General features: G+C 37.7%; 2 protein-coding genes across 3 annotated transcripts in view; one reads left to right on the top strand and one right to left on the bottom strand.

Moving 5' to 3' along the window:
* Positions 1–320: 320 nt before the first annotated feature.
* Positions 321–15310, top strand: LOC133613150 (uncharacterized). The gene is made up of 13 exons (XM_072914381.1): positions 321–508; positions 2255–2346; positions 2460–2554; positions 5784–5855; positions 6965–7030; positions 7144–7170; positions 7324–7368; positions 7505–7540; positions 11747–11827; positions 11897–11993; positions 12052–12164; positions 12228–12347; positions 15183–15310. The coding sequence occupies exons 1-13, from the start codon at positions 321–323 to the stop codon at positions 15210–15212; spliced, it is 1062 nt and encodes a 353-aa protein (XP_072770482.1). The 3' UTR covers positions 15213–15310.
* Positions 15311–18416: 3106 nt separating this feature from the next.
* The window catches only part of raph1a (Ras association (RalGDS/AF-6) and pleckstrin homology domains 1a), a 104035-nt gene continuing 102802 nt past the window's right edge, over positions 18417–19649 (bottom strand). For both annotated transcript variants that reach the window (XM_061970933.2, XM_061970932.2), the window contains one exon: positions 18417–19649. This exon is cut by the window's right edge and continues 1251 nt beyond it. In XM_061970933.2, coding sequence (XP_061826917.2) covers positions 18726–19649 — 924 coding nt within the window. In that variant the 3' untranslated portion in view covers positions 18417–18725.

A 19649-nucleotide genomic window follows, 5' to 3' on the forward strand; every position in this document is an offset into this window, starting at 1 on the left:
TTCAAACGTGTGATGATAACCATAGAGCTGGGCATTGAGCTTTGAAAGTTCACTAGTTGACAGTAATGCTCTGCAAACAACTTCCTGTTTACTACAAGGACTAGTTTTACTTAACCTGTGTCATACCTCTTATTTTTTCACTTGCTAAATTTGACTTAAAACACTGCCTGGGCCACAGTTTGACCCTGCAACAGATTAATTGACTTGATGTGATTGTCTATAGGAGAAGAAGAAGCACAACTCGATGGAATGTTTGTGCACCTTCATCCTCTTAAGTGTCTCTCCCCTACCTCCCCCCATGCAGAAGTGAAGATGTGTTTATGTCTGCAGAAAAAGTGGTTGCCAAATGCTGTGCTGCATTCCCACACAACGAGGAGCCAGGACGCGTCTGGAGAGGATCTTCCAAAGACGACTCGAGGGATGATGTTCATAAAGTGTTGGATGTCGCTTCAGCTTCTTCTGGGACACGTCTTGACGCTCCTGGCAGTCCATCCATCCTCCAGCAGCAGTAAGTCACATGATCAATATGCCACTCAAGTAACGTGATCAATCAATAGTATATACTTTCATGTGTTGGTACTCAACTGAGTCAGGCACATGATCAATAATATTGTGAAATGTACTGATCAGCCAAGTCACATGATCAATAATACTTAAATGTATTGGTGATGAACTAAGTCACATGATCAATATCATGAAATGTACTGATCAGCTTAAGGCACATGATCAATAATATATACTTAAATGTATTGGTAATCAACTAAGGCACATGATCAATGTCGTAAAATGTATTGATCAGCTAAGTCACATGCTCAATAATATATACTTAAATGTATTAGTAATCAACTAAGGCACATGATCAATGTCGTGAAATGTATTGATCAGCTAAGTCACATGCTCAATAATATATACTTAAATGTATTGGTAATCAACTAAGTCACATGATCAATATATACTTAAATGTAGTGGTAATGAACTAAGGCACATGATCAATAATGTAAAATGCATTCATCAGCTAAGTCACAAGATCAATAGTATATACCTGCATGTATTGTTAAGCATGATCACTAATGTCGGGAAAAGTATCAACTAGTTCACATAATCAATAATATATACTTACATGTGTAATCCGTAATCATCTAAGGCGCATGATCAATAATGTCGTGAAATGTATCGATCAGCTAAGTCCCAAGATCAATAATATATACTTCAATGCAATCAACTAAGTAAGTCACATGATCAATGTCATGAAATGTATTGATGATCAACTAAGTCACATGATCAATAATATGTACTTAAATGTATTGGTATTCAACTAAGGCGCATGATCAATGTTGTGAAAGGTATTGATCAACTAATTCACAAGATCAATAATATATACTAAAATGTATTGGTACCGGTAATCGTCTAAGGCGCATGATCAATATGTGGTAAAATGTATTGACCAACTTAAGTCGCTTGATCAATATGTCACCCAAATGTGATCAATTATCAAATGATTGATATGCAGAGAAATGTCTTGAACAATTAAGTCACATGACCAATATGCAGTGAAATGTTTTGGTCAGTTAACTCACATTATTTGTAAGTACTAATAACCAACTTAAGTTACATGATCAATAATTTGTAGTAAACGGTGATCAACTAAGTCCCGCCATCAATATGTCATACATTCACATGATCAATAATATAATGTATTAATCAAATAGGTCGCATTAGCCATGTGAACTAAAATGTATTGACCAACTTAAGTCACATGATCAATGTGTCACCCAAATGTATTGATCAATGAAGTCATATGACCAATATGCAGTGAAATGTATCGATCAGTGAGTACTACCGGTAAGTACTAAAATGTATTGATGGCCGACGTAAGATCCAAGATCAATAATATGGAGTGAACTGAATTACTATCAACGAGGGCTGGGCGATACGACCGAAAACTATATCACGATATACGTTTTCTATATTGATCGAGAATTATTGATACTTTTTATGACTTGTTTGAGGGTGCTATTCATCAGTGTATGGCAACCAGGGAGGGAATACAATCATTCAAGTAGACTTGAAGGTAGTTGCAGATTTTAACCAGTAGATGGCAGTAGTGTATGTGCTGTTGAAGACTACACTGATTAAACAGACCAAAGTGTCCTGATGTTGCCACAGTCTGCATTAGAGCCTATAAAACTATAGACAAATTTCTGTTATTGAGTTGACATGTGAAGATATTCGTTTCTCTTCTCGCTCCATGCAGAGAATCCACAGCGAGACAAAAAGACGGCAAAAACCCCACTAGTGTTATGAGAGATATGTATGCGTGTTCCTTTAAGAATGGCAGTGTGTTGGGTGAGTCACGTCTGTAGTGGCGACAGGCGAATGTGTCCTGAAGAAATGAGAATAAAGTGACCAAATTTTTACGAAACTGCGGCAATACCTGACAATAGCAGACCCACTGTCAGGTAGAGTGAAGGGTGCGACGCCCGGAGGAAACGTCGCCCCTGAGCTCCACGACTGCGGTCTGGGACTGGGAGGCGGGAGCCGAACAGCAGGAAAGGTGGAGTTGATACTGTTACGTGATTGGCTGTTAGCGTGTACCTCCCATTGCTCGGTGAATACTGTTAACCGATTGGCTGATAGCTTGTCCCTTCCATTGCTCAGTGACACCTTCCTGTTTCCTGGTCTCCTAAACCTTGAATGACTCCATAAAACGAATCTTACTTCGTAATTTCTGGTTTCTTCCGACCAAAAAATAAAAATATATTTTGAATATTTTATCAAACGCATTTCATATTGATATCGTATTATCAATTAAGTCATATGACCAATATGGAGTAAAATGTATCGATAAATTAAGTCACATAAATTTGAACTACCAAAATGTATTGATGACCGACTTAAGTTACATGATCAGTAATATGTAGTGAACTGAATTACTATCAATTAAGTCACATGATCAATATGTCACCCAAATGTATTGATCAATTAACGCACATGTTGAATATATCTAGTAAAATGTATTGGGGATGAATTTAGTCATTTGTGCGATCAATAAGTAGTATAGTAGAATGTATTGATCAATAAGTAGTGAAAGTGTATTGTGATCAACTGCAAGTCACTTGATCAATGACATGTAGTTCAATGTATTGATCAACCAACTAAGTCACTTGATCAATATGTACGGTAGTAAACATGTATTGATCAACTAAGTCACATGATCAATATATAGCGAAAATGTCTTGGTGATCAACTAATTAAGTCACATAAGTAGTAAAAAGTATTGCGATCAACTAAGTTACATGATCAATATGTAGTAAATGTATCTTGGTGATCAACTAAGTAAGTCACATGATCAATAGGTAGTAAAAAGTATTGCGATCAACATGCAGTAAAAATGTATTGATCAACTAAGTATGTCACATGATCAATATGCAGTAAAAATGTATTGATCAACTAAGTATGTCACATGATCAATATGCAGTAAAAATGTATTGATCAACTAAGTATGTCACATGATCAATAAGTAGTAAAAAGTTTTATGATCAACTAAGTCACATGATCAATATGTAGTAAAAAGTATTGTGATCAACTAAGTCACATGATCAATAAGTAGTAAAAAGTATTATGATCAACTAAGTCACATGATCAATAAGTAGTAAAAAGTTTTGTGATCAACTAAGTTACATGATCAATATGTAGTAAAAAAAATTTGGTGATCAACTAAGTAAGTCACATGATCAATATGTAGTAAAAAGTATTGCGATCAACTAAGTCACATAATCAACAAGTAGCAACAATTTATTGGTGATCAACTAAATCACATGATCAATATGTAGTAAATAAAATTGTGATCAACTAAGTCACATGATCAACAAGTAGTAATGTATTGGTGATCATCCGACAAAGTCACATGATCAACAAGTAGGAATAATGTATTGGTGATCAACCAACTAAGTCACATGATTAATATATAGTAAAAAGTATTGTGATCAACTAAGTCACATGATCAATATGTAGTAAAAAGTATTGCGATCAACTAAGTCACATAATCAACAAGTAGCAACAATTTATTGGTGACCAACTAAATCACATGATCAATATGTAGTAAATAAAATTGTGATCAACTAAGTCACATGATCAACAAGTAGTACATGTGTTGGCGATCAATTAAGTAAGTCACATGATCAACAAGTAGTAATGTATTGGTGATCATCCGACTAAGTCACATGATCAACAAGTAGTACATGTGTTGGCGATCAATTAAGTAAGTCACATGATTAATATATAGTAAAAAGTATTGTGATCAACTAAGTCACATGATCCACAATATTAGTAATCAATAATGTCGGCCATCTTTAAGAGTTATTATTCCTTGCAGGACTTGTGGCTTTGAGAGAAGAAGAAAGATGTCCTCTTTTCTTTCCTCCTCTTCCTCCGCCATTGTTTCCTCCCCTGCAGCACAGACAGGAAGTGACGGTAACCATGACAACATTCAATATACTAGGTACACCTGCACCACCTTGTGTCAAGCCGATACAACAAATACATGACCTGGTGCAGGTGTACCTCCTGTACATGTTATTGATCTGATAATCATTGAATCATATTATTGATGTTTGATCAGGTTGACATAATCATATTGATGAATATTATTGATGTTTGATCAGGTTGACATAACAGAATTCATCACTGGACCTCAAGGGGAGAAGGTGGGTCAGAACTCTTCAAATCATTTTAAATAAATAATTTGACAAGATAACAAAACATTATTACAGTATTGTCAAATGTATTGTAGCATGATTTACTTTAAATGATATATCATGTAAAATTATACAAGTTACATGTTGTACTGTAAACTGTATTATAGGGGTTGTCAGACTGGTACGTGTACTAGTGGGGCTCTATCTAGTGGTACGCCAAAAAAAAAATCACTTGATTAAAGTACAGTGTTTTATTTCCAACATTGAATATACGTGTTAAATAAAACCTCTGTCTTGTTTTGGTGAATACTTAGACCTATTACACTACTATATTTTAATGTTGTCATTATGGTGGTACTTAATGAATACTTAGGTCTACTACACTACTGTATTTTAATGTTGTCATTATGGTGGTACTTAATGAATACTTAGGTCTACTACACTACTGTATTTTAGGGGTGTCATTATGGTGGTACTCGGAGAGCCAAGTTTTTCCTGAGGTCGTACTTGGTAAAAAAAAAAAAAAAGTTATAGAACCACTGATATAAAATGGTTGAGTGATGTTTACGTAATATTAATATGGGAAACACATGGTTGATGTTACATCATCTTTTGTAGTAGAGTTGTTTGTGTGTGTGTAATGAACATTAAGTTGTCATCTTCTTAAAAATAAAATAAATACAAATACCATTTATTTAAATATTTCATTTTTTTTACTTAAAATATAATTTATTATAAAATAACTTTTGTGAAGTATTTTGTTATTGTTATTGAATTCTATTATACAATAAATTGTATAATAAATGTACAGCCATACAATTTATGTTCCATAAATCATCAAACCTCAAATAGAGAACATAAGCTTAGCAACAGTTATACGCTTTTATTATTATTATTAATAATATTTATTAATATTGTTAATGTGAATATATTTGTAGTTATTCTGATTATTTTTTCTAAAGGGATGTAGAGGACCCCAAGGATCAAAGGTACGCACCTGCACCCACACACACGCACACACACACACGTACGCACATGCACAGGAGAAGTCCAGGTGTTGTGTGTCAAGTATTGTGTGTGTTTCAGGGGGAATCAGGTGTGACGGGTCCCCAAGGAGAGAAAGGACAATCAGGAGCAATAGGAAAACCTGGTCACAAGGTATTATGTAATTCTATAATAATATAATTATTTTGTTCTGAGAAAGAAGATACTATGTTTGTGTTGTAATTATGATTTTTGTCAATTTTTTGTGTTGTAATTATGATTTTCTGTCAAATGTTTTGTGCTGTAATTATGATTTTTGTCATTTTTATGTTGTAATTATGATTTTTGTCAATTTTGTGTGTTGCAATTATGATTTTTGTGTTGTAATTATAATTTTTGTCAATTTTATGTGTTATTTAGATTTTTGTCAATTTTTTGCGCTGTAATTATGATTTTTGTAATTTTTTTATGTTGCCATTATTATTTTAGTATTTTTTTTGTGTTGTAATTATAGTTTTTGTCAATTTTTTGTGGTGTAAATATGTTTGTCATTTTTTTGCGTTGTAATTATGTTTGTAAATTTTTTGCGTTGTAATTATGTGTAAATTTTTTGCGTTGTAATTATGACTTTTGTCAGTTTTTGTTTTATGATTTTGGTAACTTTTATTGTGTTATTATTCTGATTGTTTTCAATTTTTGTGTTGTAATTACTCTGATTTTTGTCAATGTTTCTGTGTTGTAATTATTTTGATTATTGTCAATGTTTTGTGTTGTAATGATTATGATTTGTGTCATTTTTAAGTTGTAATTATGATTTGTAATTTTTTGTGTTATTATGATTATGTAAATTTTTTGTGTTATTTTTGTGGCTGGAGAGATGTTTTTCTTGTTATTATAATTATTATTTTTGTAATTTTTTGACGGAGAGAAGATAATATTGTGTATCAATTATTATAATGAAATAAATTGTAAATATTTTTCTTGAGGGGAAGAAAAATAATGTTTGTTGTAAAAAATTATAGTTATTGTACGTGTAGTCATTATTTTTGTTGAGGCAGAGAAGATAAATGTTTACATTTTTGTAATTATTTTTGTTTCGAGAAAGTAAGTTTATGTTGTAATTATTACAATAAGAAAAATAATAAGTTGGTGTAGTAACTATCTTAGTTGTTGTTGTAATTATGGTAATCGTTTTAATTTAGAGAGAAAGTAAGTTGATGTAATTATTAGAATAATACAAATAATAAGTTGATGTTGTAATTATTAGAATCATTTGTGTTCAGGGAGAGAAAGGCTTCCGAGGCTGGCGAGGTCTTGAAGGTGCGCCAGGATCAGCGTGCGTGTTGAAGGTAGTCACATGACTGGATGATGTTTTTGTCAAGTCAGTCGTGGTTTTATTCACAAAGATTTGTTGTAAATGGTGAAGTTTTTACATTTTGCAATATTGTGTTTTTATTGGCAGGGCAACAAAGGACCAGCAGGTTTGCGGGTAAGTGCGTATCTTGGTGTGTATTTATAAACATTTGTGTTTGTATTATTTTTAAGCACTTTGAGTCTCAAGAAAAGCGCTATGTAAATCTAATCCATTATTATTTATGTGTTTGTATTTTTTATAAACATTTATTTGTTGATGTTCTTTCAGGGAGGTCAGGGCCTCAAAGGTGACCCAGGACCCTCAGGAGATCCTGTAAGGACAAGATGCTCTTTGTTTCTAAACTATCAGTTGGCCATCAAAGATCTTTGCTGGAACTTGTGGTGTTCCTCAGGGCTCAACCCTAGAACCCTTTTTATTACTCAATGAAACTACTTGTGTGTCCTTACAGGCTCATCCAGGTGTCCCTGGCAAGCCTGGACATAAGGTGAGTACGCTAGCTCAGGTGGAGTAGGAGGAGTTTCATAGGTGTAGTTGGAAGAGGTTTTTTTTATATAGATGTAGTAGAAAGTTTTTTTAGATATAGGTGTAGTAGGAAGATTTTTTTTTAGATATACAGTAGGTGTAGTACAGGGGTAGGGAACCTGTGGCTCTTTTGATGACTGCATCTGGTTCTCGGATAAATCTTCGCTGACATTGCTTAACACGATAAGTAATGAGTAATCCCGCTGGCAATCAGTGTTAAAAATAATGTTCAAAATATAAAAGATTCTACCGTACCTGTTCAAGAAGTCGCATTAATGGTAAGAAGTATTTTATTCATTATTGGTTAGCTTCAGAATAACAATGTTATTGAAAAGAATAAGAGACTTATTATACTCTAAAAATGCACGCATTTAGTTGTATTCAGTGTTAAAAAAAAATATGATATGGCTCTCACAGAAATACATTTTAAAATATTTGGCTTTTTATGGCTCTCAGCCAAAAAGGTACCCGACCCCTGGTGTAGTAAGAAGAATTTTATAGGTGTAGTAAGAGGGGTTGTGTAGTTGGAAGAGGAATTTTTTATATAGATGTAGTACATATAGATGTAGTAGAAAGAGGTTGTTTTACATATAGGTGTAGTACATAGGTGTAGTAGGAAGAGTATTTTTAGATACAGATGTAGTTCATATAGGTGTATTAGGAGGAGTTTCATCGGTGTAGGCGTAGAAGGAAGAGTTTTTAAAGATGTAGGTGTAGTAGGAAGAGTTTTTTAGATATACTGTAGGTGTAGTACATATATGTGTACCGTATTTTTCGGACTATAAGTCGCAGTTTTTTTCATAGTTTGGTCGGGGTGCGACTTATACTCAGGAGCGACTTATGTGTGAAATTATTAACACATTAACGTAAAATATCAAATAATATTTATCTCATTCACGTAAGAGACTGGACGTATAAGATTTCATGGGATTTAGCGATTAGGAGTGACAGATTGTTTGGTAAACGTATAGCATGTTCTATATGTTATAGTTATTTGAATGACTCTTACCATAATATGTTACGTTAACATACCAGGCACGTTCTCAGTTGTTTATTTATGCCTCATATAACGTACACTTATTCAGCCTGTTGTTCACTATTCTTTATTTATTTTAAATTGCTTTTCAAATGTCTATTCTTGGTGTTGGCTTTTATCAAATAAGTTTCCCCAAAAAATGCGACTTATACTCCAGTGCAACTTATAAATGTTTTTTTCCTTCTTTATTATGCATTTTCGGCCTGTGCAACTTATACTCCGGAGCGACTTATACTCCGAAAAATACGGTAGTAGGTGTAGTACATATACGTGTACTAGGAATAGTTTTGTAGATATAGGTGTAGTACATACAGGTGTAGTAGGAATCGTTTTGTAGATATCGGTGTAGTACATATAGGTGTAGTAGGAATAGTCTTAAAGGTGTAGTAGGAAGAGTTTTACAGGTGTAGTAGGAAGAGTTTTATAGTTGTAGGAGGAGGGTTTTAGATAGGTGTCGTAGAAATAGTTTTTTAGATATAGGTGTAGTACAAATGTGTAGTACGAAGAGTTTTTAAATATACAGTATAAGTAGTACATATAGGTGTAGTAGGAATAGTTTTATAGGTGTAGGTGGAATAGTGTTTAAGATATAGGTGTACCGGTAGTAGGAATAGTCTTTTAGGTGTAGTAGGAATAGTTCTATAGGTGTAGCAGGAATATTTTTTTAGACATAGGTGTAGTACATATTGATGTAGTAGGAAGAGTTTTGTTTTTTTAGATGTGTGTAGTGTATATATAGGTGTAGTAAGAATATTTTTTTAGATATAGGTGTAGTAGGAAGAGTTTTTTTTAGATGTGTAGTTACTACACATCTAAAAAAACCCTTCTTATTACACCTATATGTACTCGACATATCTATAAAAATCTTCCTACTACACCTATATCTAAAAAACTCTTCCTATTACACCTAAATGTACTACACATATCTAAAAATTGCTTCCTACTGCACCTATATCTAAAAAACTATTCCTTCTACACTTATATGTACTGTACTACACTAGTACATATAAGTGTAGTAGGAATAGTTTTTTAGATATACAGTAGGTGTAGTAGGATTTTTTTTTTTCAGATATGTGTAGTACATATAGGTGTAGTAGGAATAGTTTTTTTTTAGGTATAGGTGTAGGGTGTAGTACATATAAGTGTAGTAGGAGTAGTTGCATAGATATAGGTGTAGTAGGAATAGCTTTTTAGATGTAGAAGGAATACTTTTATAGCTATAGGTGTAGTATGAATAATTATGTACCGGTAGTTGTAGTAAGAATAGTTTTATAGCTATATGTGTAATAGGAATAGTTATATAGATGTAGTAAGAATACTTTTATAGCTGTAGTAGGAATACTTCATAAGTGGAGTAGGAATAGTTGTAGTATGAATATGTCTAGTAAGAATAATTTTATAGCTATAGGTGTAGTAGGAATACTTTAAAGGTGTAATATGAAAACTTTTATAGATGTAGTAGATATTGTTTGCAGTGGAAATGTGAAGTTATATACTGTAGGTGTACCAGTAGGTACTGTACTGTTATAAAGTTGTATGGAAAGGTATAGTTATGTGGGTGTACTAATATGTACTGTATACTTGTAGTTATTTGGGTGTAGTAGTAGGTATAGTTATATGGTGTACTATAGTTGGTATTACATAGGTGAACTAGTTGGTATAGTTATATAGATGTACTACTTGGTTTCGGTGTACCAGTTGGTATAGTTATATCTTGTAGGTCAATTAGTAGTATAGGTCTATTAGTAAGTACAGTATAATAGGTGTACTAGTTGGTATAGTTATTTAGGTGTACTAGATGGTATAGTTCTATATTGTAGGTCTACTAGTAGTATAGGTCTATTAGTAAGTATGATAGGTGTTCTAGTTGTTATAGTTATTTAGGTGTACTAGTGGGTATAGTTATATATATCGTAGGTTGACTAGTAGTATAGGTATATTAGTAAGTATAATAAGTGTACTAGTTGGTATAGTTATATAACCTACTCAGTGGCCTAGCGGTTAGAGTGTCCGCCCTGAGATCGGTAGGTTGTGAGTTCAAACCCCGGCCGAGTCATACCAAAGACTATTAAAAATGGGACCCATTACCTCCCTGCTTGGCACTCAGCATCAAGGGTTGGAATTGGGGGTTAAATCACCAAAATGATTCCCGGGCGCGGCCACCGCTGCTGCTCACTGCTCCCCTCACCTCCCAGGGGGTGATCAAGGGTGATGGGTCAAATGCAGAGAATAATTTCGCCACACCTAGTGTGTGTGTGTGACAATCATTGGTACTTTAACTTTAACTTTAATATTGTAGGTTGACTAGTAGTATAGGTATATTAGTAAGTATAATAGGTGTACTAGTTGGTATAGTTATTTAGGTGTACTAGTGGGTATAGTTATATATTGTAGGTCTATTAGTAAGTATAATAAGTGTACTAGTTGGTATAGTTATTTAGGTGTGCTAGTTGGTATAGTTGTATATTGTAGGTCTACTAGTAGTATAGGTATATTAGTAAGTATAATAGGTGTACTAGTTGGTATAGTTGTATATTGTAGGTCTACTAGTAGTATAGGTCTATTAGTAAGTATAATCGGTGTACTAGTTGGTATAGTTATTTAGGTGTACTAGTGGGTATAGTTATATATTGTAGGTCTACTAGTAGTATAGGTCTATTAGTAAGTATAATAAGTGTACTGGTTCATATAGTTGTATTCAGTAGGTATACTAGGTTAAGTTCTAGGTACGTAGGTGTACTAGTAAGTATAGTTATACACATTAGTTATGTAGGTGTATTTGTAGGTATGGTGTTGTAGTATTATTGGTACTAGGTGTAGTTACAAAGATGTAGTATTTAAAGTCATTATACAGTAGGTGTAGTAGTATTAATAGTTGGATAAGTGTAGTAGTAGTATTGTTATATACAGTATATGTTGTAGTACTTCTATTAGAATACAGTAGTTTGTGTTCAATGGGTCCACTTAGTGTGTGTGTGTGTGTGTGTGTGTGTGTGTGTGTGTGTGTGTGTGTGTGTGTGTGTGTGTGTGTGTGTGTGTGTGTGTGTGTGTGTGTGTGTGTGTGTGTGTGTGTGTGTGTGTGTGTGTGTGTGTGTGTGTGTGTGTGTGTGTGTGTGTGTGTGTGTTTTTCAGGGTGACCCAGGCCTGCGTGGAGGTCCAGGTGTTGAAGGTGTGCAGGGTCCCAGAGGAGAGCCTGGTCTCAGAGGAACTAAGGTGGCTGACTACGTTTTTACCTGACACCAAAATGTTTCCCCGCCAACACTTAGAAGATATTTGTTTCAGGGTTTGAAAGGACTTGGTGGACCTTCAGGACCGTTGGGTCACCTTGGACCAGTTGGAGCGCCTGGTTTGACGGGACAACCTGGACTTCCTGGACAAGGTGAGCCTAATTCTGCACTTTGAGCTGGGAACCTAACGCTCCTTTGCTTGTGTTGCAGTGTTCCTTCTAGAAGGTCTACAGGGAGAAGCAGGAAGTCCAGGACCTCTATCTTCATCATGCGACTGCTCGCCACACCCCCGCCAACAACCAAGGCCACATCGGGTCCAGAAGGTAGAGAAGGCGCTTTGATGTCGCTCCTCGTTCTCGCCTGATCAGATCTTCCCGTCTTTGTAGATTTTCATTGCAGACGGAGAAGAAGCTTTGAGGAAGCTGCAGAAGGAGAACACCATGGTTCTACGTACTGACAAGAAGGCTCTTTACATCTTCACTGAGCAGCAGTGGGTCAACGTACTGGTGAGCTAATCTGTTAGCTTTAGCATCCTAGGTACTGGCGAGCTAACCTTTTAGCGTCAGCATCTTGAGCTAATCTGTTAGCATTAGCATCCTAGGTACTGGTGAGCTAATCTGTTAGCGTTAGCATCCTAGGTATTGGTGAACTAATTTGTTAGCTTTAGCATCCTAGGTACTGGTGAGCTAATCTGTTAGCATTAACATCCTAGGTACTGGTGAGCGAATCTGTTAGCGTTAGCATCCTAGGTACTGGTGAGCTAATCTGTTAGCGTTAGCATCCTAGGTATTGGTGAACTAATTTGTTAGCTTTAGCATCCTAGGTACTGGCAAGCTAACATTTTAGCGTCAGCATCTTGAGCTAGTCTGTTAGTATTAGCATCCTAGGTACTTGCGAGTTAATTTTTTAGCGTTAGCATCTTGAGCTAATCTGTTAGCATTAGCACCTTTACCTTACAGGTAAGATAATATGTTAGTTTAGCATCCTAGGTACTGGAGAGCTAGTCTATTAGTGTTAGCATCCCAGGTACTGGAGAGCTAGTCTATTAGTGTTAGCATCCTAGGTATTGGTGACCTAATCTGTTAGTGTTAGCATCCTAGGTTCTGGCGATCTAATTTGTTAGCATTAGTATCCTAGGTACTGGCGATTTAATCTTTTAGCGTTAGCATCTTGAGCTAATCTGTTAGCATTAGCACCCTAGGTACTGGCAAGATAATCTGTTAGCATTAGCATCCTAGGTACAGGTAAGATAATCTGTTAGCTTGGCATTTTAGGTACTAAAGAGCTAATCAGTTAGCATTAGCATCTTAGGTATTGGTGAGCTAATCTGTTCGCGTTAGCATCCTAGGTACTGGTGAGCTAATTTGTTAGCTTTAGCATCCTAGATATTGGCAAGCTAACCTTTTAGCGTCAGCATCTTGAGCTAATCTGTTAGCATGTTGGTGAGCTAAATTGTCAGCGTTAGCATCCTAGGTGTTGGTGAGCTAATCTGTTTGCGTTAGCATCTTAGGTACTGGTGAGCTAATTTGTTAGCGTTAGCATCCTAAGCATAGACATCTTATAAGGGTACGCAGCATGGAGCGCTACTGCCTACTGGCGCTGACGAGACGCGGGGCCGCCATCTTGGAGTGGTGATCCGCTCCACTCAGTGCAATTCATTTGGCAGGAGCAATGAACTGTAAAACTTCATCTTACCTCACTGAATACCACTGATTTTCATGCGTTTTTTTGTCATACGTGTAGCTATGATAAAGGACACATGTTTTAATATTCATAGTTTGTTTAACAGTAACAGAATATTCTTACATGCTATAAGTGACCAGACGTCTGAGATCAAAACTGGGAATATAATCCCAGAGAAGGGGGAAAAATACGGTCAGCTATTTTTAAGTTAAAGAAACAATATGATTAGGATATATATACCGTATTTTTCGGACTATAAGTCGCATTTTTTTCATAGTTTGGCCGGGGGTGCGACTTATACTCAGGAGTGATTTATGTGTGAAATTATTAACACATTAGCGTAAAATATCAAATAATATTATTTATCTCATTCACGTTAGAGACTAGAAGTATAAGATTTCATGGGATTTAGCGATTAGGAGTGACAGATTGTTTGGTAAACGTATAGCATGTTCTATATGTTATAGTTATTTGAATGACTCTTACCATAATATGTTACGTTAACATACCAGGCACGTTCTCAGTTGGTTATTCATAACGTACATTTATTCAGCCTGTTGTTCACTATTCTTTATTTATTTTAAATTGCCTTTCAAATGTCTATTCTTGGTGTTGGATTTTATCAAATAAATTTCCCCCAGAAATGCTACTTATATTTGTTTTTTTCCCTTCTTTATTATGCATTTTCGGCCGGTGCGACTTATACTCCGAAAAATACGGTACATGCGTATATCCTACATAAACAATGTATGAATACATTAGATATCTATATATCTTATAGACTGTATCTCTGTTGCTGCAGCAGTAGAGAGTTTATTCTGTCCTGACACTTTGTATTGATATTTTGTATTACATTCTTCCCTTAAATGATAATGTTTACAGTGATTGTTTTATACGTATTTTTTATGTATGTCGCTTTGGATAAAAACGTCTGCCAAATACTTAAACATAAACATATATAAGCACCTGAAAGTCTTTATATCAGCTAAAACCACCAATCTGGCTTTTACAATCTATATTTACATAATTTATTTCAACTTTATGTTATTCAAGTATGACATTTTTTAATTTAATTAATTTCATTGACAAGCAATTCTATTATGGTCATACTCTTGTTTGCTAGCTGCTATGATTTCAGTACTATTGAAGATCTTTGCTCCTTCTCAACTCTGCGCTAATATTCTTTTCACAAAATACAACCAATAGTACGTTAATGTTAAATCTTACTTGTGAAAAGTAATCCCCCGATTCCTATTTTCAACAGTCCGCTCATTTGAGCAGGAAAACGCTGAACACCATCTTTGTTTTCTACCCGTCAACTGTCAGTTTAGGCTGCTCGCCGGCTCCTCATCACCACTTCAAGATGGCGGCCCAATTTCTCGCGTCACAATGCTGCGTCTACTTATAAGATGTCTATGATCTTAGGTACTAGTAAGATAATCTGTTAGTGTTAGCATCCTAGACCTTGTAGTTTCTAAAGGGATATAAAATACATGTCTTATAATTACTAGTCTAGATGTAAATATTACAAAGCAGGAGCGTGTTTGAAATTAAATATATATTTGACACAGTTAGTCAAGGAATTTGAATAATAATAATCAACTGAATGCTGATTTCTTGTCATGTCTTCTTTTTACGCTGCTTTGGTGGATAAAAAGAATCCCAATAGTGACTCCACCTTCCATTAAAATCCCCCCACCTTTTCACAATAAAAGCCCATCAGCCTGTCACCCTTCCCATAAAGTAATGCAACAAAATCCTGACCAGCATGCTAGCACGCCTAATTAGAATGCTAATAAACTTTCACTTGCAAGATGGCCGCCTCGTTTTTACTTCCTGCTTTCAGTTAATGTGATATCATTTATTCACTCCAGTGATATCGAGTGTGTTTACGAAGCTGTTAACATCCTAATGTCCTCCAATAGGCACGCAAGCTTGGTCTTTTCTTCTATAAGCTACTAGGAGCTAGCGGCTACACAACAGCTAAGCACACGATAGCACACAAGCTGTGTAGTAATAATGGAACAATATTGCGGTGTAAAACAGCACATTTGTCAACATGAACAAGTATCAAATGATTATAGTTGCATATTACTTACACATACAAGGCATTATTAGAAAGTATCCAGTATCAAACGTGTCCGCGTTATTCAACTTACTGTGTCATGAGGTTAACATCATGAATTCTTGTGGCCACTAAGTGACACCAAAAAAATTTACAGTAAATTCCGGACTATAAGCCGCTACTTTTTCCCCACGCTTTGGACCATGCGGCTTATAAAACGGTGCTGCTAATTTATGGCCATGTATGGTGTTTAATAGTTGTTTTTTATCAAACACAAGCAGAGACACTAAATGGGTTTTTGTGCCATTGCGCCATCTTTTGGACCAGTTCGCCCACTTCAGGTGTTGCGGGTTTAAAATGTACTTCCTGTTGCCTTGAACTGGAAGTAGAACCGTCCAAGCAACGTTTGTTAGTTTTACAATATAACTAAAACAATTCTTACTTACTAAACCGTCCCATGTGTGATGTCTGCAGGAGTGTTTCCATGCATATTTGTAATGAAGCTAGCGTCCTTAGCATTAGCTAATATGCTAACACATTTATGAGTGTCTGTTAGTATTATTAACTTACAATGGCATTCTTTTTCTATTGTTTCAGTTTGGTAAATTCACCCAAACTTTAGCGTGGAGTTATTGAGTCTGTTTAGTAGTCTATTTGATCCATCTTGGTCTCTACACGTCATCTAGTGTGCTGCCATCTAGTGGAAGAAGTCTTCAATTGCTGTGCAGTCGCTCAACATTGACGATCTTATTTTACCTCCTTTCCTGGGTGAGTAAGTGAACGAGTGATCGCAAGTCCCGATTCAGTAACAAAAACAGGACTCGTTCATGAGTTGCACATGTCTAATACACAATATGAGAAATAATAATGTCTCATTGGTGTCCGAATGTTTGCTTTACGTTTACGTCACCTTTTGTTTTCCAGGTGTGTAAATGTACTCAAACTAATGAAACTTCCACTAAGTTTTATAATATTTTATTTTATAAACAGCTTTTTTGCACAGGTGATAATCACATGTTATCATGTCTTGACTGACTCAGCATATTTAGAAAAAGGGTTCTAAGTCTAAATTCATTCATGACATGAACCAAGGTTTTACATTTGAGAAAATCATATTCTTTGATAGACTGAAAATCCTTGACTGTAATGTCATTAGTTTGGGTGAGGAACATGGCTTCCATGATGGAATGTGGATGGTGCAACATGGTTTACATGATATAACACTGGTGGTGCAACATGTTTCCATGATGCAACATGAAGTCTGTAATGCAACACTGGTGGTGCAACATGACATCCATGTTACACGTGTGGTGCAACATGGTGTCGATGTATTACTTGTGATGCAATACCAGTGGTGCAGCATGGTGTCTATGATGTAACACGTGTGGTGCAACATGGTGTGTATGATGCCACAAGGGTGTCATGGCATGTGGGTGGTGCAACATGATCCCCATGATAAAACATAGGTAGTGCAACATGATTTTCCATGGTGCAACACAGGTGTTCCAACATAGGTGGTGTAACACGCCATGGTTCAACACGGGTGGCGCACCATGGTGCAACACGGTTGGCGCACCATGGTGCAACACGGGTGGCGCACCATGGTCTCCATGGTGCAACACGGTTGGCGTACCATGGTGCAACACGGGTGGCGCACCATGGTGCAACATGGGTGGTGAAACATGGTCTCCATTATGCAACACTGGTGGCACAACATTGTCTCATATATGATGCAACACGGTTGGTGCACCATGGTTTCCAGGGTGCAACACGGTAGGCGCACCATGGTCTCCATGGTGCAGCACGGGTGGTGAAACATTGTCTCCATGGTGCAACACGGTTGGCGCACCATGGTCTCCATGGTGCAACACGGGTGGCGCAACACGGTAGGCGCACCATGGTCTCCATGGTGCAGCACGGGTGGCGCAACACGGTTGGCGCACCATGGTGTAACACGGTAGGCGCACCATGGTGTAACACGGTAGGCGCACCATGGTCTCCATGGTGCAGCACGGGTGGCGCACCATGGTGCAACATGGGTGGTGAAACATGGTCTCCATTATGCAACACTGGTGGCACAACATTGTTTCATAATGGTGCAACACGGTAGGCGCACCATGGTCTCCATGGTGCAACACGGTAGGCGCTCCATGGTCTCCATGGTGCAACATGGGTGGTGAAACATGGTCTCCATGATGCAACACTGGTGGCACAACATTGTCTCATAATGATGCAACACGGGTGGTGTAACATGGTTTGTATGGTGCAACCCGGGTTGCGCAACATGGTTCCTATGGTGCAACACAGGTAATGCAACATGGTTCCTATGGTGCAACACAGGTAATGCAACATGATTCCTATGGTGCAACACGGGTGGTACAACATAATTCCTATGGTGCAACATGATTCCTATGATGCAACATGGGTCCATACTGCAACATGGCTGGTGCAGTATGGTGTCCGTGGTGCAACATTAAAATCCCCACATATGTTACCTATCTAAGTATGGAGGACACCTGGCAGTTCATTAAGGCTCCTATTAGTTGGAAGTTTTTAATGTTAGCATTTTGTCTTCTGTCTTTGCATCCAAAACCCAAACATTTTTTAAATGTGAGAAAAAAAAGTATTCCACAACAATGTGATCGGTTTATTAGAGTAACATAGTGATTGATCAGTTATTGATAGATGGGATTGACTTTTGGCGAAGAGCACAGTGATGTGGTGTTCTTTGGAGCGCCCCCTACTTTGCATAGCTCCTCCCCTGCTACTGTGAGCCAAGCAAGATGGCTTCCACTTAGTCAAGAAATGATGAACGTACAAAACTCAGTGATTTTGTAAAGTTTAAGCAAGATGAATAACACTTGGACAGCAAATCTCCTTTCAACCTGAAACAATTAAATAATCTTCTATAAAAACACAGAAAAGGCTTGAAATGAAGGCTCGTTCATTCTAGAAACACTCCCGCGTCCTTCATGGTTTCACTTTCACTTTCGGTTTGTAATGTCAACATATGCGTGTAATATGAAGAGTAATGAAGTGTATAATTTGTTTCCTGTTTTGTCAGAAGTGACCCGCCTTCTTTTCCTGTTCGATTGAACCAATCAAGTCACTGGACTCTGCACGTCCACTTTGTCCTCTACCACTCGCTGCTCAGTTTAGTGCTTTGGTCCCGTTTGGGCGGCGCAGGTGGCGGTCCTCGCCGCAGCGTTGCATAGCCGGAAATGTTGGAGCTAAGTTTGGCGGACTGGGAGCGGGCGTGGTGACGGGACAGCGTTTGCGTTTGGCGGCGGGCGTCTTGCTGCTGATGCAGGAGCTCCGGCGGAGGAGGCGGCAGCAGAGCCATGTCGTCCATGGTGGCCACGGGCTCCATCCTGGACGAAGGGACGAGTTGGGAGGACGTGAGCGAGCCGTGGCGGGAAACCGACTTCCTCTTAAGGGTGCGGTTCAGGTCTTCCAGGAAATGAGTCTTAAGTGCCAGCGTGCTCGGCCCCGTGGATTTGGGGGACGTGGGAGGCACCGGGGCAGAGGAGTATGAAGACAAGGAAGGGGGCGGGGTCTGAGAGAGGGGCGGCGACAATGGCAGTGAAGCGTCGTACGGGGCTGTGTTGCTAGTGCGACGATTTAGTGTGGGTGGAGGCACCGCCCCCTTTTTGAGGGAGGTTTGCTTCCACGATGAAGATGACAAAGGCGCGGCAGGCTGCATTTGAGGCTGGGGGTTGACCACGGCCACCCTGGGCGGCTGGTGAAACTCGGAAGGGTGGGGCGGAGGAGGGAAGAGCTCAAAGTCACTGGGCGGGGGCGGGAAGTAGTCCGGGGACGACTCCAGGTGTTGCGGCGGAGATGGGAAGTCCGAGGACGCCTGATGGTGCTGAGCCGCTTGCAGCCCCTGGAGCGCCAAAGGCAGGTTGGCCAGATTCAGCTTCCCCGGCTTGGGGGCCGGCGTCGGAAACGCAGAAAACTCCTTGGAAGGCGAGCCGGTCGCTGAGGAGGAGCTGGAAGATGTCGACGTTTGAGGAGCTTGTCCAAACTTATTGACCAGACTCTCCACCTTCTTGGGCCT

The sequence above is a fragment of the Nerophis lumbriciformis genome, linkage group LG13, assembly GCF_033978685.3.
Source record: "Nerophis lumbriciformis linkage group LG13, RoL_Nlum_v2.1, whole genome shotgun sequence".
Taxonomy (NCBI): domain Eukaryota; kingdom Metazoa; phylum Chordata; class Actinopteri; order Syngnathiformes; family Syngnathidae; genus Nerophis; species Nerophis lumbriciformis.